General features: G+C 52.2%; 1 protein-coding gene across 2 annotated transcripts; it reads right to left on the bottom strand.

The window, feature by feature from the left end:
* Positions 1-2,249: 2,249 nt before the first annotated feature.
* On the bottom strand, positions 2,250-26,251 carry stat1a (signal transducer and activator of transcription 1a). Of its 2 annotated transcripts, none has more exons than XM_079734524.1 (24): positions 26,111-26,251; positions 24,999-25,126; positions 23,967-24,111; positions 21,452-21,547; positions 21,291-21,377; positions 20,213-20,291; positions 19,660-19,751; positions 18,294-18,445; positions 15,974-16,132; positions 15,064-15,156; positions 14,539-14,598; positions 14,427-14,447; positions 14,075-14,165; positions 13,339-13,380; positions 12,527-12,616; positions 10,074-10,172; positions 9,568-9,703; positions 9,257-9,312; positions 6,245-6,336; positions 5,314-5,453; positions 4,971-5,159; positions 3,417-3,492; positions 3,105-3,204; positions 2,250-2,688 (listed from the first exon to the last, which is right to left on the bottom strand). In XM_079734524.1, the coding sequence occupies exons 2-24, from the start codon at positions 25,124-25,126 to the stop codon at positions 2,677-2,679; spliced, it is 2,235 nt and encodes a 744-aa protein (XP_079590650.1). In that variant the 5' UTR covers positions 26,111-26,251; the 3' UTR covers positions 2,250-2,676. The 2 variants fall into 2 exon arrangements, with proteins under 2 accessions (XP_079590650.1, XP_079590649.1); XM_079734523.1 differs by having other exon boundaries at positions 25,822-26,250.
* Positions 26,252-26,259: the final 8 nt, after the last annotated feature.

The raw sequence follows: 26,259 nt of genomic DNA, 5'->3' as shown, positions 1-26,259 counted from the left end.
GCCCTGTTAGCCCTTAACCCCCCCTCTGTTAGCCCTTAACCCCCCCCTCTGGGAACAACCTGGACGGCCTGCTGTAGGGCGCTGAGCCCTGTTAGCCCTTAACCCCCCCTCTGTTAGCCCTTAACCCCCCCCTCTGGGAACAACCTGGACGGCCTGCTGTAGGGCGCTGAGCCCTGTTAGCCCTTAACCCCCCCTCTGGTAGCCCTTAACCCCCCCCTCTGGGAACAACCTGGACGGCCTGCTGTAGGGCGCTGAGCCCTGTTAGCCCTTAACCCCCCCTCTGTTAGCCCTTAACCCCCCCCTCTGGGAACAACCTGGACGGCCTGCTGTAGGGCGCTGAGCCCTGTTAGCCCTTAACCCCCCCTCTGTTAGCCCTTAACCCCCCCCTCTGGGAACAACCTGGACGGCCTGCTGTAGGGCGCTGAGCCCTGTTAGCCCTTAACCCCCCCTCTGTTAGCCCTTAACCCCCCCCTCTGGGAACAACCTGGACGGCCTGCTGTAGGGCGCTGAGCCCTGTTAGCCCTTAACCCCCCCTCTGGTAGCCCTTAACCCCCCCCTCTGGGAACAACCTGGACGGCCTGCTGTAGGGCGCTGAGCCCTGTTAGCCCTTAACCCCCCCTCTGTTAGCCCTTAACCCCCCCCTCTGGGAACAACCTGGACGGCCTGCTGTAGGGCGCTGAGCCCTGTTAGCCCTTAACCCCCCCTCTGTTAGCCCTTAACCCCCCCCTCTGGGAACAACCTGGACGGCCTGCTGTAGGGCGCTGAGCCCTGTTAGCCCTTAACCCCCCCTCTGTTAGCCCTTAACCCCCCCCTCTGGGAACAACCTGGACGGCCTGCTGTAGGGCGCTGAGCCCTGTTAGCCCTTAACCCCCCCTCTGTTAGCCCTTAACCCCCCCCTCTGGGAACAACCTGGACGGCCTGCTGTAGGGCGCTGAGCCCTGTTAGCCCTTAACCCCCCCTCTGTTAGCCCTTAACCTCCCCCTCTGTTAGCCCTTAACCCCACCCTCTGTTAGCCCTTAACCTCACCCCTGTTAGCCCTTAACCTCACCCTCTGTTAGCCCTTAACCCCCCCCTCTGGGAACAACCTGGACGGCCTGCTGTAGGGCGCTGAGCCCTGTTAGCCCTTAACCCCCCCCTCTGTTAGCCCTTAACCTCCCCCTCTGTTAGCCCTTAACCCCATCCTCTGTTAGCCCTTAACCTCACCCCTGTTAGCCCTTAACCTCACCCTGTTAGCCCTTAACCTCACACCTCTGTAACCCCTTAATCTCACCCTCTGTTAGCCCTTAACCTCACCCCTTTGCTACTCCTTAACCTCACCCCTATTAGCCCTTAACCTCACCCCTATTAGCCCATAACCCCACAGTTACCCCTTAACCTCACCGCTCTGGAACCCCTTAACCTCACCCTCTGTTAGCCCTTAACCTCACCCTGAACTCCTCCATTTCCCATTAACCCTGGCCTGAATTCAACCCTTATCCCTCACCCCCTGAAGGGACCATCCACTTACTTTGAAGAACACTCCCCCCTCTTGGGTAACCCCTTTGCCCCGCCCCCTTTGTATTGGTCCCACCCCACCTGTGTGTTTCTGGTCGTGTTACAAGGTCTTGCATAGAAATATGAAGATGCATTTTAAAGGAACACTGCTTTGGTGCCTCCAATATATACTTATGTTAGAACTGTTGATATTATGAATGGTTTATACTATTCTAGACTGGTTTATACTAGTCTAGACTGGGTTACACTTGTTGGGACTGGTTTATCAGCAGTTTTCAATCTGTCAGTCTGTTGTGTTGAGTTGTCAAATGCTCCAACTTAAAGTGTGTGTTTATTTGTGTTGGCAGTGTAAGGTTTCAGTGTGATTCGGACAGCAGGGTTACGCAGAGGACGTCTGAACAGGTGAAAGACGTCAGATCTTTGTGATGGATGTTATTTATTTGTAAAAGCAACTGTGATCCTTTCTCCTGACGCCGTCCGGTGCGGCAGTGATGTTTGTATTTATAAAGCCTGTGTACATAAATCCGAAGTCTGCAAATGCTTTCATAGTGAAACTCAACTCTGGAACGTAGAGAGAAAGAAGTTTTACTGACCAACGATGAGAGCTGCTGGAGGCAGTCAAGTTGATGAGACATATGGGAAGATAAGGCCTACTAAAGGTATCTAATCCAAGGTAATGCCTCATTAAGGAACCTTATCCATGGTAAAGCCTAAGGTAACTCAGTGACCAGTGACTCTGAAACATGAATCCCGGCACCTGACAACATTTTATTTGTATTTTTTATGTTTCCAGTGATCTGGGACACATCAATTAAAGCCAGAGGTTCTGAAGGGGAGAAGGGGAACAGCCTTTACCCAAACTCTACAACATTACATACTACCCACCTCAACAACCCAAAATAACGTTAGACGGATTCAAACTTACAACCTGCAACACACTTAGAGAAGCTCAAGCACTTGTTTAGAGATGCTCGAAAACAAGTCAAGGCATTCGGACACCACTTAATACTCTCGTGAGTAAAAGTACTCCCATGAGTAGAAGTACACTCAAAAGTTAGAATACTCTGATATAAGTAAGAATACTCTGATATAAGTAAGAATACTCGGAAACAAAAAACAATACACAAAAAGCATGGCTGACAATGCGATGTCTTTATGCTGCTCAGGCTGGGAGGCCGTCGGTCAGTCGGTCATCTGTAGGAAGAAACAGAACGTTAGCATTCATCATTAGCCTTATCATTCATCATTAGCGTTAGCCTTAATCTTATAGTTAGTGTTAACTATAGCGTCATAACTTGCACTCACAAGCATTGATGTTAACATTAGTATTAATCATTAGCGTTAGCATTAATCATTAGCGTTAGCATTGATAATTAGCGTTAGCATCGATTGTATCGTTAGTGTTAACTATAGCGCCGTCAACTCGCACTCACAAGCATTAATATTGTCGTTAACGTTAGCATCAAACGCTGCATTTACAGAAATCAAAATTTTCACAAAAATGTATAAAGTTCTTAAACAGGAGAAATACCCAAAATTCTCCCAAATACCCTTCCTGTTAGTATTGACATTAGCCATTAGGTAGGTGTGTGTGTGTGTGCGTGCTTCACCAAGTCATCGATGTTACTGGGCACACTGACAAACTGCTCCAGGTGTCTGAAGTCGTCAGATGACATGGGCATCATGTTGTCCTGGAGACGGGACGGGGGGCTGCAAGGTCAGAGAAAAGAGGTCAGAGGTCACCACTAGTTAGAGGTCACAGGTTAGAGGTCACCAGTAGAGTCACAGGTTAGAGGTCACATGTCAGAGGTCACCACTAGAGTCAGGTTAGAGGTCACCACTAGAGTCAGGTTAGAGGTCACCACTAGAATCAGGTCAGAGGTTGCCGCCAGGGGTGTGTGTGTGTGTGTGTGTTAACGTACACCTCAGACACTGAGATCAGTTCTGTCTTCATGTATCCACTCTTCACTGCATTCCCCTCCTCCATGGGCTCTGGAGCTGGACAGACAGGAAGGCAGGCAGACGGACAGACGGACAGACAGACTGTGTGATTAAACCATACATAACCAACTCTGTGGTATGAAGGTTGGCTCCTTCTGGCCCCACTGAGACTCTCTGGGGGGTAGTGTCTGACTCTAGGGTAGGTAGTGAATCTGGGGTAGGTAGGTAGTGACACAGGGGTAGGTAGGTAGTGACTCTGGGGTAGGTAGTGACTCCGGGGTAGGTAGGTAGTGACTCTGGGGTAGGTAGTGACTCTGGGGTAGGTAGGTAGTGACTCTGGGGTAGGTAGGTAGTGACTCTGGGGTAGGTAGGTAGTGACTCTGGTGTAGGTAGGTAGTGACTCTGGGGTAGGTAGTGACTCCGGGGTAGGTAGGTAGTGACTCTGGGGTAGGTAGTGACTCTGGTGTAGGTAGGTAGTGACTCTGGTGTAGGTAGGTAGTGACTCTGGGGTAGGTAGGTAGTGACTCTGGAGTAGGTAGTGACTCTGGGGTAGGTAGGTAGTGACTCTGGGGTAGGTAGTGACTCTGGGGTAGGTAGGTAGTGTCTCTGGGGTAGGTAGGCAGTGACTCTGGGGTAGGTAGGCAGTGACTCTGGGGTAGGTAGGTAGTGACTCTGGGGTAGGTAGTGACTCTGGGGTAGGTAGGTAGTGACTCTGGGGTAGGTAGTGACTCTGGGGTAGGTAGGTAGTGACTCTGGGGTAGGTAGTGACTCTGGGGTAGGTAGGTAGTGACTCTGGGGTAGGTAGTGACTCTGGTGTAGGTAGGTAGTGACTCTGGGGTAGGTAGGTAGTGACTCTGGGGTAGGTAGGTAGTGACTCTGGGGTAGGTAGTGACTCTGGGGTAGGTAGTGACTCTGGGGTAGGTAGGTAGTGACTCCGGGTTAGGTAGTGACTCTGGGGTAGGTAGTGACTCTGGGGTAGGTAGTGTCTCTGGGGTAGGTAGGCAGTGACTCCGGGGTAGGTAGTGACTCTGGGGTAGGTAGTGACTCTGGGGTAGGTAGGTAGTGACTCTGGGGTAGGTAGTGACTCTGGGGTAGGTAGTGACTCTGGTGTAGGTAGGTAGTGACTCTGGGGTAGGTAGTGACACAGGGGTAGGTAGGTAGTGACTCTGGGGTAGGTAGTGACTCCGGGGTAGGTAGGTAGTGACTCTGGGGTAGGTAGTGACTCCGGGGTAGGTAGGTAGTGACTCTGGGGTAGGTAGTGACTCTGGTGTAGGTAGGTAGGGACTCTGGGGTAGGTAGTGACTCTGGGGTAGGTAGGTAGTGACTCTGGGGTAGGTAGTGACTCTGGGGTAGGTAGTGACTCTGGTGTAGGTAGGTAGTGACTCTGGGGTAGGTAGTGACTCTGGGGTAGGTAGGTAGTGACTCCGGGTTAGGTAGTGACTCTGGGGTAGGTAGTGACTCTGGGGTAGGTAGTGACTCTGGGGTAGGTAGTGTCTCTGGGGTAGGTAGGCAGTGACTCCGGGGTAGGTGCTCACCATCGCTCGGGGGGGGGTAGTACTTGCTGAAGGCCTGGTCCTTGGGGATGTCGGGGTAGAGGAAGCGGAGTGGGTTCTCCGGGATGTTCTCGGCCGCCATCACCTTGTAGGTGCGGATGATGTCGGCCAGAGAGACGGCCGTCAGCTCCCGCTTGGTGTAGGGCTCCACGGAGTGGTACACCGGCTTATCTACACACACACACACACACACACACACACACACACACACACACACACACACACACACACACACACACACACACACACACACACACACACACACACACCATTAACAGACCACTTCACACATTGCTTCCCCCCCACTGTGTGTGTGTGTGTGTACCGTGCATGTCGTGCTCTATCCAGGTGAAGGTGATTGCTCCCTCCCGGCTGCTCTCGCTGAACCTCAGCAGGAAGGTTCCCGGGGAACGGTCGCTTAGCAACACCTTCTCCCGCTCTTTGCTGAGGAAGCCCATGATGCACCTGGGGTCGTTAGAAACACCAATTAATGAATCCATCCTCATTGTCCCCAGAAGACCAGGGTCCCCCAGACCGGACTACAGACCAGGGTCCCCCAGACCCGGACTACAGACCAGGGTCCCCCAGACCGGACTACAGACCAGGGTCCCCCAGACCGGACTGCAGACCAGGGTCCCCCAGACCCGGACTACAGACCAGGGTCCCCCAGACCGGACTACAGACCAGGGTCCCCCAGACCCCGGACTACAGACCAGGGTCCCCCAGACCGGACTACAGACCAGGGTCTCCCAGACCGGACTACAGACCAGGGTCCCCCAGACCCGGACTACAGACCGGCTCCGGACTAAAGCCTGGGTTCTCCTGGGCTCTGTTATCTTGGTTCTCTAGGGCTCTCTGCTTTCCAGGGTTTTGAGTTCTCTAGGGTTCTTTGGGGTTCTCTAGGGTTCTGGGTTCTCTAGGGTTCTTTGGGGTTCTGGGTTCTCTAGGGTTCTCTAGAGTTCTCTAGGGTTCTCTAGGGTTCTCCAGGATTCTGGCTTTTCTAGGTTTATGGGTTCTCCAGGGTTCTGAGTTCTCTAGGGTTCTGGGTTCTCTAGGGTTCTCCAGGGTTCTGAGTTCTCTAGGGTTCTAGGTTCTCTAGGGTTATGGGTTCTCTAGGGTTCCCCAGGGTTCTCTAGGGTTCTCCAGGGTTCTGAGTTCTCTAGGGTTCTAGGTTCTCTAGGGTTATGGGTTCTCTAGGGTTCTCCAGGCTTCTCTAGGGTTCTCTAGGGTTCTCCAGGGTTCCGGTGCTGACTGACCCGTCGTTCCAGAGAGCCAGCAGGTGTCGTTTGATGAGGTCCAGGATCCCCTCCATCCACAACCAGAACGGGAAACTCTTCTCAGTCACGCCCTGGAACACCACAGCACCATCATTACACCATCACTACACCACAGCACCATCATTACACCATCACTACACCACAGCACCATCATTACACCATCACTACACCATCACTACAGCACCATCATTACACCATCACTACACCACAGCACCATCACTATACCATCACTACAGCACCATCACTACACCACAGCACCATCATTACATCATCACTACACCATCATTACACCATCACTACAGCAGAGCACCATCACTACACCACAGCACCATCACTACACCACAGCACCATCACTATACCATCACTACAGCACCATCACTACACCACAGCACCATCACTACACCACAGCACCATCACTACACCATCACTACAGCACCATCACTACACCACCGCACCATCACTACACCATCACTACACCACAGCACCATCACTACACCATCACCACAGCACCATCACTACACCACAGCACCATCACTACACCACTATCACTACACCACAGCACCATCACTACACCACAGCACCATCACTACACCACAGCACCATCACTACACCACATCACCATCACTACATCATCACCACAGCACCATCACTACACCACAGCACCATCACTACACCATCACTACACCACAGCACCATCACTACACCATCACTACACCACAGCACCATCACTACACCATCACTACACCACAGCACCATCACTACACCACAGCACCATCACTACACCATCACCACAGCACCATCACTACACCACAGCACCATCACTACACCACAGCACCATCACTACACCACAGCACCATCACTACACCATCACTACACCACAGCACCATCACTACACCATCACTACACCACAGCACCATCACTACACCATCACTACACCACAGCACCATCACTACACCACAGCACCATCACTACACCATCACTACACCACAGCACCATCACTACACCATCACTACACCACAGCACCATCACTACACCATCACTACACCACAGCACCATCACTACACCACAGCACCATCACTACACCACAGCACCATCACTACACCACAGCACCATCACTACACCATCACTACAGCACCATCACTACACCATCACTACAGCACCATCAATACACCACATCACCATCACTAAACCATCACCACACCACAGCACCATCACTACACCATCACTACAGCACCATCACTACACCACATCACCATCACTACACCATCACCACAGCACCATCACTACACCATCACTACACCATTAGACAGCTCGTCAGGAGCAGGTAGTGTTAAGTGTTTTGCTCAGGGACACATCAGATAGGAGGAGCCGGGGATCGAACTAGCAACCTTCCGGTTACAAGTCAACCTGCTTTACCTCCTGAACCAAAGGGTACCCACCTTACAGAGGTCAACCTGCTTTACCTCCTGAACCAAAGGGTACCACCTTACAGAGGTCAACCTGCTTTACCTCCTGAACCAAAGGGTACCCACCTTACAGAAGTCAACCTGCTTTACCTCCTGAACCAAAGGGTACCACCTTACAGAGGTCAACCTGCTTTACCTCCTGAACCAAAGGGTACCCACCTTACAGAAGTCAACCTGCTTTACCTCCTGAACCAAAGGGTACCACCTTACAGAAGTCAACCTGCTTTACCTCCTGAACCAAAGGGTACCCACCTTACAGAAGTCAACCTGCTTTACCTCCTGAACCAAAGGGTACCCACCTTACAGAAGTCAACCTGCTTTACCTCCTGAACCAAGGGGTACCCACCTTACAGAAGTCAACCTGCTTTACCTCCTGAACCAAGGGGTACCCACCTTACAGAGGTCAACTTGCTTTACCTCCTGAACCAAAGGGTACCCACCTTACAGAAGTCAACCTGCTTTACCTCCTGAACCAAAGGGTACCCACCTTACAGAAGTCAACCTGCTTTACCTCCTGAACCAAGGGGTACCCACCTTACAGAGGTCAACCTGCTTTACCTCCTGAACCAAAGGGTACCCACCTTACAGAACCTGCTTTGCCTCCTGAACCAAAGGGTACCCACCTTACAGAACCTGCTTTACCTCCTGAACCAAAGGGTACCCACCTTACAGAGGTCAACCTGCTTTACCTCCTGAACCAAAGGGTACCACCTTACAGAGGTCAACCTGCTTTACCTCCTGAACCAAAGGGTACCACCTTACAGAAGTCAACCTGCTTTACCTCCTGAACCAAAGGGTACCCACCTTACAGAAGCAACCTGCTTTACCTCCTGAACCAAAGGGTACCACCTTACAGAGGTCAACCTGCTTTACCTCCTGAACCAAAGGGTACCCACCTTACAGAACCTGCTTTACCTCCTGAACCAAAGGGTACCCACCTTACAGAACCTGCTTTACCTCCTGAACCAAAGGGTACCCACCTTACAGAAGCAACCTGCTTTACCTCCTGAACCAAAGCAACCTGCTTTACCTCCTGAACCAAAGGGTACCCACCTTACAGAAGCTGCTTTACCTCCTGAACCAAAGGGTACCCACCTTACAGAGGTCAACCTGCTTTACCTCCTGAACCAAAGGGTACCACCTTACAGAAGTCAACCTGCTTTACCTCCTGAACCAAAGGGTACCACCTTACAGAGGTCAACCTGCTTTACCTCCTGAACCAAAGGGTACCCACCTTACAGAAGCAACCTGCTTTACCTCCTGAACCAAAGGGTACCACCTTACAGAGGTCAACCTGCTTTACCTCCTGAACCAAAGGGTACCCACCTTACAGAACCTGCTTTACCTCCTGAACCAAAGGGTACCCACCTTACAGAACCTGCTTTACCTCCTGAACCAAAGGGTACCCACCTTACAGAAGCAACCTGCTTTACCTCCTGAACCAAAGCAACCTGCTTTACCTCCTGAACCAAAGGGTACCCACCTTACAGAAGCTGCTTTACCTCCTGAACCAAAGGGTACCCACCTTACAGAAGCGGGCCCAGGGGATTAGACCTTCCGGTTTCCTCATGGCCTTGTGTCCTGAACATACAAACCAGATTATATTAAAATTAGAGTTGATGTGTGCAGCGTGTTTAGCATGTGTGTAGCGTGTTTAGCACATGATTAGCATGTGTTGAGTGTGTGTAGTTTGTTTAGCACATGATTAGCATGTGTTGAGACTGTGTAGCGTGTTAAACACATGTTTAGCATTTTTTGAGTGTGTAGCGTGTTTAGCACATGATTAACATGTGTTGACTGTGTGGCGTGCTAAGCACATGTCCGTGTAGCGCTAACCAAGTAGCTTGTCAGCTAGCATGTTGAGTTGCTCCTGGTTCAGCCCCCTCTTGGTGACGGAGGAGAACTGCCAGCTCAGGACCTCCGCCAGTTGGGCCCAGCTGGCGGAGGGCGGGGACAGGAAGAAACGCAGGTTCTGCAGGAAGTAGAATCACAGCGTTGGTACTGTTGGTTAGTGTAGTTCTGCTTAGTACTTCTGGTTGGTGTAGTGGTGCTTAATACTTCTGGTTAGTGTAGGTGTGCTTAATACTTCTGGTTAGTATAGTGGTGCTTAATACTTCTGGTTAGTGTAGTGGTGCTTAATACTTCTGGTTAGTGTAGGTGTGCTTAATACTTCTGGTTAGTATAGTGGTGCTTAATACTTCTGGTGAGTGTAGTGGTGCTTAATACTTCTAGTTACTCTCTATGCTCAGTGGTTAAGAGCGGTTCTGCTCAGTGTTCAGAGCGGTTCCGCTCAGCGTTCAGAGCGGTTCCGCTCAGCGTTCAGAGCGGTCCAGGGTTCCTACCTTGGGTTCTGTGGTGAGCATGTTGTACCACAGGATGGAGGCCCAGCCGCTGGGCAGCTGGCTGACGTTGGAGATGACCACCACAGGCAGAGACAGCGTCTGTCAACACACAGTCTCTGTAGTCTCTGGTACCGGGTCCTGGACTAGTCTGTAGTCTCTGGTACCGGGTCCTGGACTAGTCTCTAGTCTCTGGTACCGGGTCCTGGACTAGTCTTTAGTCTCTGGTACCGGGTCCTGGACTAGTCTCTAGTCTCTGGTACCGGGTCCTGGACTAGTCTGTAGTCTCTGGTACCGGGTCCTGGACTAGTCTCTGGTACCGGGTCCTGGACTAGTCTCCAGTCTCTGGTACCGGGTCCTTGACTAGTCTCTGGTACCGGGTCCTGGACTAGTCTCTAGTCTCTGGTACCGGGTCCTGGACTAGTCTCTAGTCTCTGGTACTGGGTCCTGGACTAGTCTGTAGTCTCTGGTACCGGGTCCTGGACAAGTCTCTAGTCTCTGGTACCGGGTCCTGGACTAGTCTGTAGTCTCTGGTACTGGGTCCTGGACTAGTCTCTAGTCTCTGGTACCGGGTCCTGGACTAGTCTGTAGCCTCTGGTACCGGGTCCTGGACTAGTCTCTAGTCTCTGGTACCGGGTCCTGGACTAGTCTCTAGTCTCTGGTACCGGGTCCTGGACTAGTCTCTAGTCTCTGGTACCGGGTCCTGGACTAGTCTCTAGTCTCTGGTACCGGGTCCTGGACTAGTCTCAAGTCTCTGGTACTGGGTCCTGGACTAGTCTGTAGTCTCTGGTACCGGGTCCTGGACAAGTCTCTAGTCTCTGGTACCGGGTCCTGGACTAGTCTGTAGTCTCTGGTACTGGGTCCTGGACTAGTCTCTAGTCTCTGGTACCGGGTCCTGGACTAGTCTGTAGCCTCTGGTACCGGGTCCTGGACTAGTCTCTAGTCTCTGTTACCGGGTCCTGGACTAGTCTCTAGTCTCTGGTACCGGGTCCTGGACTAGTCTCTAGTCTCTGGTACCGGGTCCTGGACTAGTCTCTAGTCTCTGGTACCGGGTCCTGGACTAGTCTCTAGTCTCTGGTACCGGGTCCTTGACTAGTCTCTGGTACCGGGTCCTGGACTAGTCTCTAGTCTCTGGTACCGGGTCCTGGACTAGTCTCTGGTACCGGGTCCTGGACTAGTCTCCAGTCTCTGGTACCGGGTCCTTGACTAGTCTCTGGTACCGGGTCCTGGACTAGTCTCTAGTCTCTGGTACTGGGTCCTGGACTAGTCTGTAGTCTCTGGTACCGGGTCCTGGACTAGTCTCTAGTCTCTGGTACCGGGTCCTGGACTAGTCTGAAGTCTCTGGTACTGGGTCCTGGACTAGTCTCTAGTCTCTGGTACCGGGTCCTGGACTAGTCTGTAGCCTCTGGTACCGGGTCCTGGACTAGTCTCTAGTCTCTGGTACCGGGTCCTGGACTAGTCTCTAGCCTCTGGTACCGGGTCCTGGACTAGTCTGTAGTCTCTGGTACCGGGTCCTGGACTAGTCTCTGGTACCGGGTCCTGGACTAGTCTCTAGTCTCTGGTACCGGGTCCTGGACTAGTCTCTGGTACCGGGTCCTGGACTAGTCTCCAGTCTCTGGTACCGGGTCCTTGACTAGTCTCTGGTACCGGGTCCTGGACTAGTCTCTAGTCTCTGGTACCGGGTCCTGGACTAGTCTCTAGTCTCTGGTACTGGGTCCTGGACTAGTCTGTAGTCTCTGGTACCGGGTCCTGGACAAGTCTCTAGTCTCTGGTACCGGGTCCTGGACTAGTCTGAAGTCTCTGGTACTGGGTCCTGGACTAGTCTCTAGTCTCTGGTACCGGGTCCTGGACTAGTCTGTAGCCTCTGGTACCGGGTCCTGGACTAGTCTCTAGTCTCTGGTACCGGGTCCTGGACTAGTCTCTAGCCTCTGGTACCGGGTCCTGGACTAGTCTGTAGTCTCTGGTACCGGGTCCTGGACTAGTCTCTGGTACCGGGTCCTGGACTAGTCTCCAGTCTCTGGTACCGGGTCCTTGACTAGTCTCTGGTACCGGGTCCTGGACTAGTCTCTAGTCTCTGTTACCGGGTCCTGGACTAGTCTCTAGTCTCTGGTACTGGGTCCTGGACTAGTCTGTAGTCTCTGGTACCGGGTCCTGGACAAGTCTCTAGTCTCTGGTACCGGGTCCTGGACTAGTCTGTAGTCTCTGGTACTGGGTCCTGGACTAGTCTCTAGTCTCTGGTACCGGGTCCTGGACTAGTCTGTAGCCTCTGGTACCGGGTCCTGGACTAGTCTCTAGTCTCTGGTACCGGGTGCTGGACTAGTCTCTAGTCTCTGGTACCGGGTCCTGGACTAGACTCTAGTCTCTGGTACCGGGTCCTGGACTAGTCTTTAGTCTCTGGTACCGGGTCCTGGACTAGTCTCTAGTCTCTGGTACGGGGGGCAGCAGTGATGTCTTACCTCCAGTTTGATCTTGAGCCCAGACTGGCTCGGCTGGAGCTCCGACTCAAAGCTGATGGAGTGGAGCTCCTCTGTGACGATCAGGGGACCCTACACACACACACACACACACACACACACACACACACACACACACACACACACACACACACACACACACACACACACTCAACATGGGTGAGTGTGTTCCATGGTGTTCAGAGGACCAGTGTTACCCCAGAGGACCAGTGTTACCCCAGTGGACCAGTGTTACCCCAGTGGACCAGTGTTACCCCAGAGGACCAGTGTTACCTCAGAGGACCAGTTTTACCCCAGTGGACCAGTGTTACCCCAGAGAACCAGTGTTACCCCAGAGGACCAGTTTTACCCCAGTGGACCAGTATTACCCCAGAGGGCCAGTGTTACCCCAGAGGGTAACCAGTGTTACCCCAGAGGATAACCAGTGTTACCCCAGTGGACCAGTGTTACCCCAGAGGACCAGTCTTACCCCAGAGGATAACCAGTGTTACCCCAGTGGACCAGTGTTACCCCAGAGGACCAGTGTTACCCCAGAGGACCAGTGTTACCCCAGAGGATAATCAGTGTTACCCCAGAGGACCACCAGTCTTACCCCAGTGGACCAGTGTTACCCCAGTGGACCAGTGTTACCCCAGAGGATAACCAGTGTTACCCCAGTGGACCAGTGTTACCCCAGAGGATAACCAGTGTTACCCCAGAGGACCACCAGTCTTACCCCAGTGGACCAGTGTTACCCCAGTGGACCAGTGTTACCCCAGTGGACCAGTGTTACCCCAGAGGATAACCAGTGTTACCTCATTGGTCCGGTTCCCAGCCACCTTCTGTTCCTTCAGTTGCTGGGGATCAGAGAAGCAGTTTCCAGGTAAACAACAAGACACATGAGGCTGATATGGCAATAACGTTAGCTTAGCATGTAGCATGTGTAGCTGATCCTGCAATAACATTAGCTTAGCATGAAGGTGGTGGAGCTGATCTTGAGGCTAACATTATATTAGCACATTCAATTTGTAGCTGTTCTAGGGCTAACAATAGCTTAGCATCTAGCAGGTGTAGCTGATATGGAGCCAACATTAGCTTATCATCTAGCTGGTTTAAATGATCCATGGCTAATATTAGCATCTAGCAAGCCTAGCAAGTAGCTAACATAAGATTATCTTCTAACTGGTAAAGAAGATATTGGGCTGAGATTAGTTTAGCTATAGCAAGAGTAGCAAATCTGCTATAATTTCCTAAGAGTAGTGCTATAGCGGGATGTAGCCGCTTTATAAGCGTAGCACGGAGCTTCATAAGCTTAGTATGTAGCAAGGAGTGGCCGACCTTCGGCTGACAGAAGCTTAGTATGTAGCGGCGTGTATCCAATATTCGGCTAACATTAGCTTAGCATGTAGCAGGGTGTAGCCAGAATTCGGCCAACATTAGCTTAGCATGCAGTGGGATATAGTCTGTCTTTGGCTGACAGAAGCTTAGCATGTAGCGAGGTGTAGCCAGTATTGGGCCCACATTAGGTTAGCATGCGGCGGCGTGTCTCACCAGGTGTCTAAACTCGGCGGCCAGACTGCCGTTGGACTCCTCCATGTTCATCACCTTAATGTTGGTCCCCAGGATGTTGAACTTCCTGAATCTGCTCGACCAACCAACCAATCAGCACGAGAATGTGTGAGTGTGCGTGTGGTTATATTTGTGTATGTGTGGGTGTGTTTGTGTTTGTGTTGGTGTGTGTGTGTGTGTGTGGGTGTGGGTGTTTGTGTGGGTGTGTGTGTTTGTGTTTGTGTTGGTGTGTGTGTGTGTGTGTGGGTGTTTGTGTGTGTGTGTGTGTGTGTGTATGTGTGTGTATGTGTGTGTGTGTGTGTGTGTGTGTGTGTGTGTGTGTTAGGTCACATACCCTTTCTTCTCCGTCACGTCTCTGCAAGAGTAGAAGAAGGCGTAGCATTAGCGGTTAGCACCTGAAAACATGGCCGCAGTATGCTTCATCAACTTGTGAATTAGGAACTTACTTGTCAAAGAAGGCCTTGACTTTTAGTTGGTAGTTGAATTCCTGCAGTTTGACCAGAAACCTGAAGAAGCAATTATACCCTGTTAGAACTGGTTCTGTTAGGACTGGTTCTGTTAGGACTGGTTCTAACCTGTCAGGACTGGTTCTGTTAGGACTGGTTCTAACCTGTCAGGACTGGTACTGTTAGGACTAGTTCTGTTAGGACTGGTTCTAACCTGTCAGGACTGGTTGTGTTAGGACTGGTTCTAACCTATCAGGACTGGTTCTAACCTGTCAGGACTGGTACTGTTAGGACTGGTTCTGCTAGGACTGGTTCTAACCTGTCAGGACTGGTACTGTTAGGACTGGTTCTAACCTGTCAGGACTGGTACTGTTAGAACTGGTTCTGCTAGGACTGGTTCTAACCTGTTAGGACTGGTTCTAAGCTGTCAGGACTGGTACTGTTAGGACTGGTTCTAACCTGTCAGGACTGGTTCTAAGAGATTAGAATGTGTGTGAGAGTGTGAGTGAGAGGTGGAGGAGGTACCGTAGTTTGACAGTGAACTGGACTCCAGTCTTCAGCACCAGGGCTCTCTGGGGGTGGGTCGGCATGCAGGGCTGACGCTCCACCACCATGGAGCTAACACACACACACACACACACACACACACACACACACACACACACACACACACACACACACACACACACACATACACATAGACACATACACACACACAAACACAATAACACACTTGAGGAGGTCTTACTGGGGGAGGAGGAGGAGGTCTTACTGGGGGAGGAGGAGGAGGTCTTACTGGGGGAGGAGGAGGAGGAGGTCTTACTGGGGGAGGAGGAGGTCTTACTGGGGGAGGAGGAGGAGGTCTTACTGGGGGAGGAGGAGGAGGAGGTCTTACTGGGGGAGGAGGAGGTCTTACTGGGGGTGGAGGAGGAGGTCTTACTGGGGGAGGAGGAGGTCTTACTGGGGGAGGAGGAGTAGGTCTTACTGGGTGAGGAGGTCTTACTGGGGGAGGAGGTCTTACTGGGGGAGGAGGAGGAGGTCTTACTGGGGGAGGAGGTCTTACTGGGGGAGGAGGAGGAGGTCTTACTGGGGTAGGAGGTCTTACTGGGGGAGGAGGAGGAGGTCTTACTGGGGGAGGAGGAGGAGGTCTTACTGGGGGAGGAGGAGGTCTTACTGGGGGTGTAGGAGGAGGTCTTACTGGAGGAGGAGGTCTTACTGGGGGAGGAGGAGGAGGTCTTACTGGGGGAGGAGGTCTTACTGGGGGAGGAGGAGGAGGTCTTACTGGGGGTGGAGGTGGAGGTCTTACTGGGGGAGGAGGAGGTCTTACTGGGGGAGGAGGTCTTACTGGGGGAGGAGGAGGAGGTCTTACTGGGGGAGGAGGAGGTCTTACTGGGGGAGGAGGAGGAGGTCTTACTGGGGGAGGAGGAGGTCTTACTGGGTGAGGAGGCTCCTGAAGAGCTCCAGGGCCCGGGTCTCCAGGGAGGTCTTCTCCTGGCTGATGGGGTCCTGCTCGTAGGTCAGCTTCTGCTCCAACTCCTGCAGCTTCTTCAGCTGCTGCCTCACCTGCTGCAGGGTCTCCCCCACCGCAGTGAACCTGGGGGGACATGAGGCCGGTGTCTCGTAGGAGTCGGAGGGGGCTCGGTGGTCGGGGGGGTGTGTTTGGGTGGAGGAGGTGGTGCATCAGGGTGGAGGAGGTGGCGTCTCAAGGTGGAGGAGGTGGTGTCTCACGGGGCAGGAGGTGGTGCATCAGGGTGGAGGAGGTGGTGCATCAGGGTAGAGGAGGTGGTGCATCAGGGTGGAGGAGGTGGTGCATCAGGGTGGAGGAGGTGGTGCATCAGGGTAGAGGAGGTGGTGCATCAGGGTAGAGGAGGTGGTGTCTCACGGTGCAGGAGGTGGTGTCTCAGGGTGGAGGAGGTGGTGTATCAAGGTGGAGGAGGTGGTGTATCAGGGTGCAGGAGGTGGTGTATCAGGGTGCAGGAGGTGGTGTATCAGGGTGCAGGAGGTGGTGTATCAGGGTGGAGGAGGTGGTGCATCAGGGTGCAGGAGGTGGTGTATCAGGGTGCAGGAGGTGGTGTATCAGGGTGGAGGAGGTGGTGCATCAGGGTGCAGGAGGTGGTGTCTCAAGGTGGAGGAGGTGGTGTATCAGGGTGCAGGAGGTGGTGCATCAGGGTGGAGGAGGTGGTGCGAGGAGGTGGTGTATCAGGGTGCAGGAGGTGGTGCATCAGGGTGGAGGAGGTGGTGCGAGGAGGTGGTGTATCAGGGTGCAGGAGGTGGTGCATCAGGGTGGAGGAGGTGGTGCATCAGGGTGGAGGAGGTGGTGCATCAGGGTGCAGGAGGTGGTGTATCAGGGTGGAGGAGGTGGTGCATCAGGGTGCAGGAGGTGGTGTATCAGGGTGCAGGAGGTGGTGTATCAGGGTGGAGGAGGTGGTGCATCAGGGTGCAGGAGGTGGTGTCTCAAGGTGGAGGAGGTGGTGTATCAGGGTGCAGGAGGTGGTGCATCAGGGTGGAGGAGGTGGTGCGAGGAGGTGGTGTATCAGGGTGCAGGAGGTGGTGCATCAGGGTGGAGGAGGTGGTGCGAGGAGGTGGTGTATCAGGGTGCAGGAGGTGGTGCATCAGGGTGGAGGAGGTGGTGCATCAGGGTGGAGGAGGTGGTGCATCAGGGTGCAGGAGGTGGTGTCTCAAGGTGGAGGAGGTGGTGTATCAGGGTGCAGGAGGTGGTGCATCAGGGTGGAGGAGGTGGTGCGAGGAGGTGGTGTATCAGGGTGCAGGAGGTGGTGCATCAGGGTGGAGGAGGTGGTGCGAGGAGGTGGTGTATCAGGGTGCAGGAGGTGGTGCATCAGGGTGGAGGAGGTGGTGCATCAGGGTGGAGGAGGTGGTGCATCAGGGTGGAGGAGGTGGTGTCTCAGGGTGGAGGATGTGGTGCATCAGGGTGGAGGAGGTGGTGTCTCAGGGTGCAGGAGGTGGTGCATCAGGGTGCAGGAGGTGGTGTCTCAGGGTGGAGGAGATGGTGCGAGGAGGTGGTGTATCAGGGTGCAGGAGGTGGTGCATCAGGGTGGAGGAGGTGGTGCATCAGGGTGGAGGAGGTGGTGTCTCAAGGTGGAGGAGGTGGTGTATCAGGGTGCAGGAGGTGGTGCGAGGAGGTGGTGCATCAGGGTGCAGGAGGTGGTGCATCAGGGTGGAGGAGGTGGTGTCTCAAGGTGGAGGAGGTGGTGCATCAGGGTGCAGGAGGTGGTGTCTCAAGGTGGAGGAGGTGGTGCATCAGGGTGCAGGAGGTGGTGCATCAGGGTGGAGGAGGTGGTGCATCAGGGTGGAGGAGGTGGTGTCTCAAGGTGGAGGAGGTGGTGTATCAGGGTGCAGGAGGTGGTGTATCAGGGTGCAGGAGGTGGTGCGAGGAGGTGGTGCATCAGGGTGCAGGAGGTGGTGTCTCAGGGTGGAGGAGGTGGTGTCTCAGGGTGGAGGAGGTGGTGTCTCAGGGTGGAGGAGGTGGTGCATCAGGGTGGAGGAGGTGGTGTCTCAGGGTGCAGGAGGTGGTGCATCAGGGTAAAGGAGGTTGTGCATCAGGGTAAAGGAGGTGGTGCATCAGGGTGCAGGAGGTGGTGCATCAGGGTGCAGGAGGTGGTGTCTCAGGGTGCAGGAGGTGGTGCATCAGGGTAAAGGAGGTGGTGCATCAGGGTAGAGGAGGTGGTGCATCAGGGTAAAGGAGGTGGTGTCTCAGGGTAAAGGAGGTGGTGCATCAGGGAGGAGGAGGGTCTCACCAGTTCTGCAGCTGGTCCAGGCAGGCGTTGGGGGGACCGCCGATGCAGGCGATCTGCTGCCTCTGCTTCCACTCTGGGAGCTCCTCAGAGATGAGTTCTGTCTGCAGCGCCTCCGTCAGCTTCAGGACCTCCACCAGCTGGTCCACCACCGTCTGGAACGCACAGACCCGCTGAAGCACACACAGTACTACCCAGTGTATACCCCCTCAGAGTACTACCCAACGTACACCTCCTCAGAGTACTACCCAACGTACACCTCCTCAGAGTACTACCCAACGTACACCTCCTCAGAGTACTACCCAACGTATACCTCCTCAGAGTACTACCCAACGTACACCTCCTCAGAGCACTACCCAAAGTACACCTCCTCAGAGTACTACCCAACGTGCACCTCCTCAGAGTACTACCCAACGTACACCTCCTCAGAGTACTACCCAACGTATACCTCCTCAGAGTACTACCCAACGTACACCTCCTCAGAGCACTACCCAAAGTACACCTCCTCAGAGTACTACCCAACGTACACCTCCTCAGAGTACTACCCAACGTACACCTCCTCAGAGTACTACCCAACGTACACCTCCTCAGAGTACTACCCAAAGTACACCTCCTCAGAGTACTACCCAACGTACACCTCCTCAGAGTACTACCCAACGTATACCTCCTCAGAGTACTACCCAACGTACACCTCCTCAGAGTACTACCCAACGTACACCTCCTCAGAGTACTACCCAACGTACACCTCCTCAGAGTACTACCCAACGTACACCTCCTCAGAGTACTACCCAACGTACACCTCCTCAGAGCACTACCCAAAGTACACCTCCTCAGAGCACTACCCAAAGTACACCTCCTCAGAGTACTACCCAACGTACACCTCCTCAGAGTACTACCCAACGTACACCTCCTCAGAGTACTACCCAACGTACACCTCCTTAGAGTACTACCCAAAGTACACCTCCTCATGGAGTCTACTACCGGATGTCCCTCTGAAGCCCGGTTCCGGTGGTTCCCCGTGTGTCATTCTGTGTTAAACTCCGGAACTGGAGCACACTTGCGACCGGAGAGGCTTAAGGGAAAACCCCAGAGTGGGTTTGTTGACAACTGGACCGTACCCTCGAGTGCTGCCAACGAGTCCTTGAGTGGAAGTTGTGGTCCACTTGTTTGTGACCCTGGACTGCAGTCGGAGGGGCTGAACCCTGGAGACCCTGAGGGCTCCACATGCTCTGCAGCTGTACAGTTCACACCGGGACCTCCCTGCCCCGTTCTACTCCGTTTGGAAGGACAAATGCATCTCGTCATGGACGCGGGGGCCTCCCTGCCGGCGGCTCTGGTTTGGGGGAACTCCCGTAATGCACCTGCTCACCTGTCGCTTGTTCTTGAGGTCGAAGCACATGTTCCCCATGGTCATCCTCTCCTTCTCGAGCTCCTTGGGGGTCAAACCGTTCACATCGTTCTCTGGGCAGAAGAACATTATCAGTCAGGTCCTTCTTGAGGCAGAAGAACTTTATCAGTCACGTAAGTGTAGCGGTAGTAGTAGTAGTATTAGTACTAGTAGCAGTAGTAGTAGCAGTAGTAGTAGTACTAGTAGTAGTATTAGTGGTAGTAGTAGTATTACTAGTGGTAGTAGTAGTACTAGTACTAGTAGCAGTACTAGCCTCTCACCTCTGTTCTTGTTATAGTAGTACTACTACCAGTAGTACTAGCAGTAGTTTTAGTGGTAGCAGTTGTATTACTAGTAGTAGTGGTAGTAGTAGTACTAGCACCAGTAGCAGTACTAGCCTCTCAACTGTTCTTGTTGTAGTAGGTGTAGTAGTACTACTACCAGTAGTACTAGCAGTAGTATTAGTGGTAGTAGTAGTATTACTAGTAGTCGTGGTAGTAGTAGTACTAGCACCAGTAGCAGTACTCTCTCTCACCTCTGTTCTTCAGTGTGTTCAGTTTGAAGTCGTATTCATCTTGCAGGTCCTCCAGAATCTTAATGTTTTGATCTGTAATCTAGAAACCAGAGATAGTGACTAGCAATAATCTACCATCTAGCTCACACAGACTGGATTACCCTCATCTGGATCATAGACTGGATTACCCTCATCTGGATCATAGACTGGATTACCCTCATCTAGATCACTGAATGGATTACCCTCATCTGGATCACCCTAACTGGATTACCCTCATCTAGATTTCTGACTGGATTACCCTCATCTAGAGCACCCAAACTGGATTCCCTCCATCTCCAGTTACTAAACGACGGAACAGTCCAGGTGTAGACCAGCTGCAGGTAAAGAGCTAAAACCTTAACCTAGCCCCCTAAACCAACCCCCTAAACCTAGCCCCCTAAACCTAGCCCCCTAAACCTAGCCCCCTAAGCCTAGCCCCCTAAACCTAGCCTCCTAAACCTAGCCTCCTAAACCTAGCATCCTAAACCTAGCCTCCTAAACCTAGCCTCCTAAACCTGGCCTCCTAAACCTAGCCCCCTAAACCTAGCCTCCTAACCTGGCCTCCTAAACCTAGCCTCCTAATGCGGCCTCCTAACCTGTCCTCCTAAACCTAGCCTCCTAAACCTAGCCCCCTAAACCTAGCCTCCTAATGTGGCATCCTAACCTGGCCTCCTAAAGCTGGCCTCCTAAACCTAGCCCCCTAAACCTAGCCTCCTAACATGGCCTCCTAAAGGTGGCCTCCTAAACCTAGCCTCCCAACGTGGCCTCCTTAACCTGGCCTCCTAAACCTGGCCTCCTAAACCTAGCCCCCTAAACCTGGTCTCCTAAACCTAGCCTCCTAACATGGCCTCCTAAACCTGGCCTCCTAAACCTAGCCTCCTAATGTGGCCTCCTAACCTGGCCTCCTAAACCTGGCCTCCTAAACCTAGCCCCCTAAACCTGGCCTCCTAAACCTAGCCTCCTAATGTGGCCTCCTAAACATCCTAAACCTAGCCTCCTAATGTGGCCTCCTAACGTGGCCTCCTAAACCTGGATGAGGTTCATAAAGGTGGCCTCCTACCTGGATAAGGTTCCTCATGGCGGCGACCTTCTTGTCCAGTTTGAGTTTCTCCACCACCATGGCGGAGGACACGCCTTCTCCCACAGACTGGAACACACACCGCAAGTTATGTGTGTGTGTGTGTGGTATGTGTGTGGTCGTGTGTGTGTGTGTGTGTGTACCTCTGAACTCTGGCCCCGCTCCAGGATCTGCCGTTCCTCCCGGAGGTTCCGGGCGATGATCCCGGCCATGAGGATCGGGTCCTGCTGGAACCGGTCCTGGAACCACAAACACTGTGGGCGTGGTCTATACTCTAGACCACGCCCACAAGACTACTTCTCCCACACTAGAGAGGTAGTGTTGTGGGTGTGGTCTAGAGGTAGTGGGTGTGGTCTAGAGCAGTGGTTCCCAAACTGTGTGCCGCGGCCCACTGGTGGGCCGTGAGGCAAGTCCAAGTGTGCCGTGGGATTTTGTGACAACCATAGCCTACTGCAATATAGTATACAACTAGACAAAAATAATTATTTTAATTTACTATATCTGAACCAGAGGCAGCAAGACCGTTTGTTGGATTGTGTGAAAGTGTCTGAAAAGGCAATGGAGGCTAGTTACATGCTAGCGGAGCTTATTGCAAAGCAAAAGAAGCCTCACACAATAGCGGAGACACTCATCCTCCCTGCTTGCAAAATAATTGCAGGTGTCATACTGGGTCCAGATGCCGCAAATGAGCTATCCAAGGTGCCGGCATCTGATAACACAATCAAAAGAAGAATAGATGACATGTCAGAAGACATTGAACAACATTTAACAGAGAAACTGCAGGCGAGCGGCAGATTTTCTCTTCAAATAGATGAATCGACCGACATAAGTGGGGCTGCCCAGCTCCTGGCAAACGTCAGGTATGTTGACGGTGACTCTATTAAAGAGACTTTTTTCTTCTGTAAAGAAATGGCAAGCCATACAACGGGAGAAGAAATATTCAAGGTAACTGATAACTACTTAAAAGAAAACAATCTGTGCTGGAGTATGTGCGTCAGTCTGTGCACGGATGGTGCGGCATGCATGACGGGGAGAGTGAGAGGCTTTATTGCAAAGGTAAAAGCACAAAATCCACAGATAGTGACCAACCACTGCATTTTGCACCGAGAGGCATTAGTTGCCAAAACCATGCCCCCGGAGTTGACTGAGGTGCTGAATCAGGCTGTGCAGAGGGTGAATTACATCAAATCAAGGCCCCTGAAATCTCGCCTTTTCTCCCAGCTGTGCGCTGAGATGGGAGCCGACCACCAAAGCCTGATCCTCATCACAAAGGTATGATGGTTGTCTGGGGGGAAAGTCTCGTAAAAAGTCCTGTTTTTATGAGCTTCAGGAAGAGCTTTTGGAATTTTCACGTGAACACGCTGTCCCACATAAGCACAGGCTCGCGGATGAGAGCTGGTGCGCCAGGCTGGCTTACCTTGCAGACATATTTGGGCATCTCAACGAGTTAAACGCCAAGCTTCAGGGCAGGAATGAAAACATTTTATCATCCACAGACAAGATTCGGGGCTTTATGGGCAAACTGACCCTGTGGCGCGAGGCTTTGGAACAGGGCTCCATGAACATGTTCCCGCTGGCATCAGCTGCGCCACAGGCAGACAGTGAGCGCGCTATATATGCCGAACACCTTCAGACCTTAAAAGAGAGGTTTGAGCGCTATTTTCCACGTGTGCCGGACATCGAGGACAATGACTGGATCCGAGACCTATTCAACCAGGAGTCCGAGTCCTCAACCGAGAAGCTCACTATGAAGGAGAGAGGAGAGCGCAGAGCTCCGTGCGGACCACACGCTGAAACTGAAATTTAGTGAGCTCACACTCGATCAGTTTTGGTTGGTTTGTGCATCAGAATATCCAACCATCTCCCACCACGCTATCGACCAACTTCTTCATTTCCCCACCACCTACCTGTGTGAGTTGGCGTTCTCCACTCTTGTTTACATGAAGAACAAGACCAGGTCACGGCTCTCTGTTGAGCAGGACTTGCGAGTGGCCCTCTCCTCCGTGCCACCAAGGATTAAAAAAATCTGTGCGCCCCGACAGGCACATGTGTCCCACTGATTTGTTAGTAGGCAGAATATTTACAAAAAAAGCCTGATTCTAAATGTTAGTTATAATTTGTGGGTCAGATTCAGGACCATGCAGCTTTCTCATGGACAGTTCTCTGCTGAATTTCTGTTTCCTTTGCCTCACCTGTCTGGTTGAAATGGGTGTGTTTGATTAAGCCCAATTTGATAAAGTTTAAATATTTTTGTGAAGTATTTTGAGTAGATGATCATGAGTAGAATAGTTGTCTTTGTCACATCTTATTTGGCATTAGTAAATAATTATAAACTTAACAGATAAACAGATGATATTAGTGATAACATGTGTTATAAGGCTATTTTGCACAATAGGTGTGCCTTGAAATTTTTATTTGTCCTTTGGTGTGCCTTGGGCACAAAAAGTTTGGGAACCACTGGTCTAGAGTATAGACCACGCCCACAACACTGCTACTCCCACACTAGGGAGGTAGTGGGCGTGGTCTAGAGGTAGTGGGCGTGGTCTAGAATGTACTAGAGAGGTAGTGTAGTGGGTGTGGTTTAGAGGTAGTGGGCGTGGTCTAGAGGGTGCGTTGTGGGCGTGGTCTAGAGAGTGCGTTGTGGGCGTGGTCTCAGACCTGCAGGTTCCTCTTGATCTTGCGGATGTTGTGCTGGAGCAGGAAGTTGTTGTCGAGCGTGAAGCGGCTGTGCTGGTCGTCCAGCTGGGACAGCAGCTCATGGAACCGGACGGTGGCCAGCGACTCCTGACACGAGACCGTATCCCTGGAAACCACAGCGCATTAAGGAGCAGGTAAGGGTCAGACAGGTCATTAAGGAGCAGGTAGGGGTCAGACAGTACAGATACAGGTCATTAAGGAGCAGGTAGGGGTCAGACAGTACAGAGACAGGTCATTAAGGAGCAGGTAGGGGTCAGACAGGTCATTAAGGAGCAGGTAGGGGTTAGACAGTACAGAGACAGGTCATTAAGGAGCAGGTAGGGGTCAGACAGTACAGAGACAGGTCATTAAGGAGCAGGTAGGGGTCAGACAGTACAGAGACAGGTCATTAAGGAGCAGGTAGGGGTTAGACAGTACAGAGACAGGTCATTTAGGAGCAGGTAGGGGTAAGACAGTACAGAGACAGGTCATTAAGGAGCAGGTAGGGGTTAGACAGTACAGAGACAGGTCATTAAGGAGCAGGTAGGGGTTAGACAGTACAGAGACAGGTCATTACGGAGCAGGTAGGGGTTAGACAGTACAGAGACAGGTCATTAAGGAGCAGGTAGGGGTTAGACAGTACAGAGACAGGTCATTAAGGAGCAGGTAGGGGTTAGACAGTACAGAGACAGGTCATTAAGGAGCAGGTAGGGGTTAGACAGTACAGAGACAGGTCATTAAGGAGCAGGTAGGGGTTAGACAGTACAGAGACAGGTCATTAAGGAGCAGGTAGGGGTTAGACAGTACAGAGACAGGTCATTAAGGAGCAGGTAGGGGTTAGACAGGTCATTAAGGAGCAGGTAGGGGTTAGACAGTACAGAGACAGTGGGGTCTGTTCGCAGGACGCTGCTTTTAGCAGCAGCCGATTGAGGAGGCGGCGCTACTCAGCAGCTCGTTAGCCTCAACACTAACCAGGGTGACTCCGCACATTAGGGACGGGGCCACAGCTCTCACCAGTCGATGCTCTCGATCCACTTGCTGAGGTACTGGCGTATGTCCATGGGGAAGGAGTCGTCGTACAGCTGGTCCACCTGCTCCAGGTACTTGCAGTCCAGCTGCTGCAGCTGGCCCCACTGCGCCATCTGCTGGCCACCAACAGCACCGCACAAAACACCACAGCTTTCAGTCACTGGCGAACCCAACACTCTGGTCGTTCACTAACACTTACAAACACTTATACACTTTATTCACTAACAAACCCCAACAGTTCACAAACACTTAGACACTTTGCTTTTCCCCAATACCAACAGCTCACTTCAATACTCACTAACACATACTAACAAACACTCACACACTTCAACATTAAATAATACTCAACGACTCACCAACAAACATTAATATTCACTAATATTAAACTACTCACTATTACACCTCAATATTCACTAATATTAAACTACTCACTATACACCTCGATATTCACTAAAACTAAACTACTCATTATACACCTCAATGTTCACTAATACTAAACTACTCACTATACACCTCAATATTCACTCATACTAATCTACTCATTATTATACCTCAATATTCACTAATACTAAAGTACTCACTATTACACCTCAATATTCACTAATATTAAAGTACTCACTATTACACCTCAATATTCACTAATATTAAACTACTAGCTATTACACCTTAATATTCACTAATACTACTCACTATTAAACTGGGTTATGCTAACGGTCTGACAGTAAGGGAAGTTGAGCACCAGTGGTAACTCTAGGATTCCCACACGTGTGGAACTGGCGCTACACACTCACACACAGTTTGAACGCACCTGGACCGCTAGTCCGGATCACCTCTAGTCTGGATCACCTCTAGTCCGGATCACCCCTAGTCCGGATCACCTCTAGTCTGGATCACCTCTAGTCCGGATCACCCCTAGTCCGGATCACCCCTAGTCAGGATCACCTCTAGTCCGGATCACCTCTAGTCCGGATCACCTCTAGTCCGGATCACCTCTAGTCTGGATCACCTCTAGTCCGGATCACCTCTAGTCCGGATCAGCTCTGACCTGGACCGCTCTAGTCCGGATGAGGACCACTCTAGTCCGGAGCAGCTCTCACCTAGATCACTAGTTCGGATCGCCCTGGACCGCTCTAGTCCGGATCAGCTCTAACCTGGAACACTCTAGAACGGATCACCTCTAGTCCGAAACACCTGTACCGCTCAAGACCGGATCAGTCGGAATCTGTAGACCAGGAAACTTTTGACA

Source organism: Pollachius pollachius (genome assembly GCF_949987615.1).
Source record: "Pollachius pollachius genome assembly, chromosome: 4".
In the NCBI taxonomy this organism is placed as follows: Eukaryota; Metazoa; Chordata; class Actinopteri; order Gadiformes; family Gadidae; genus Pollachius; species Pollachius pollachius.
This window is presented reverse-complemented; position numbering and strand designations above follow the sequence as displayed.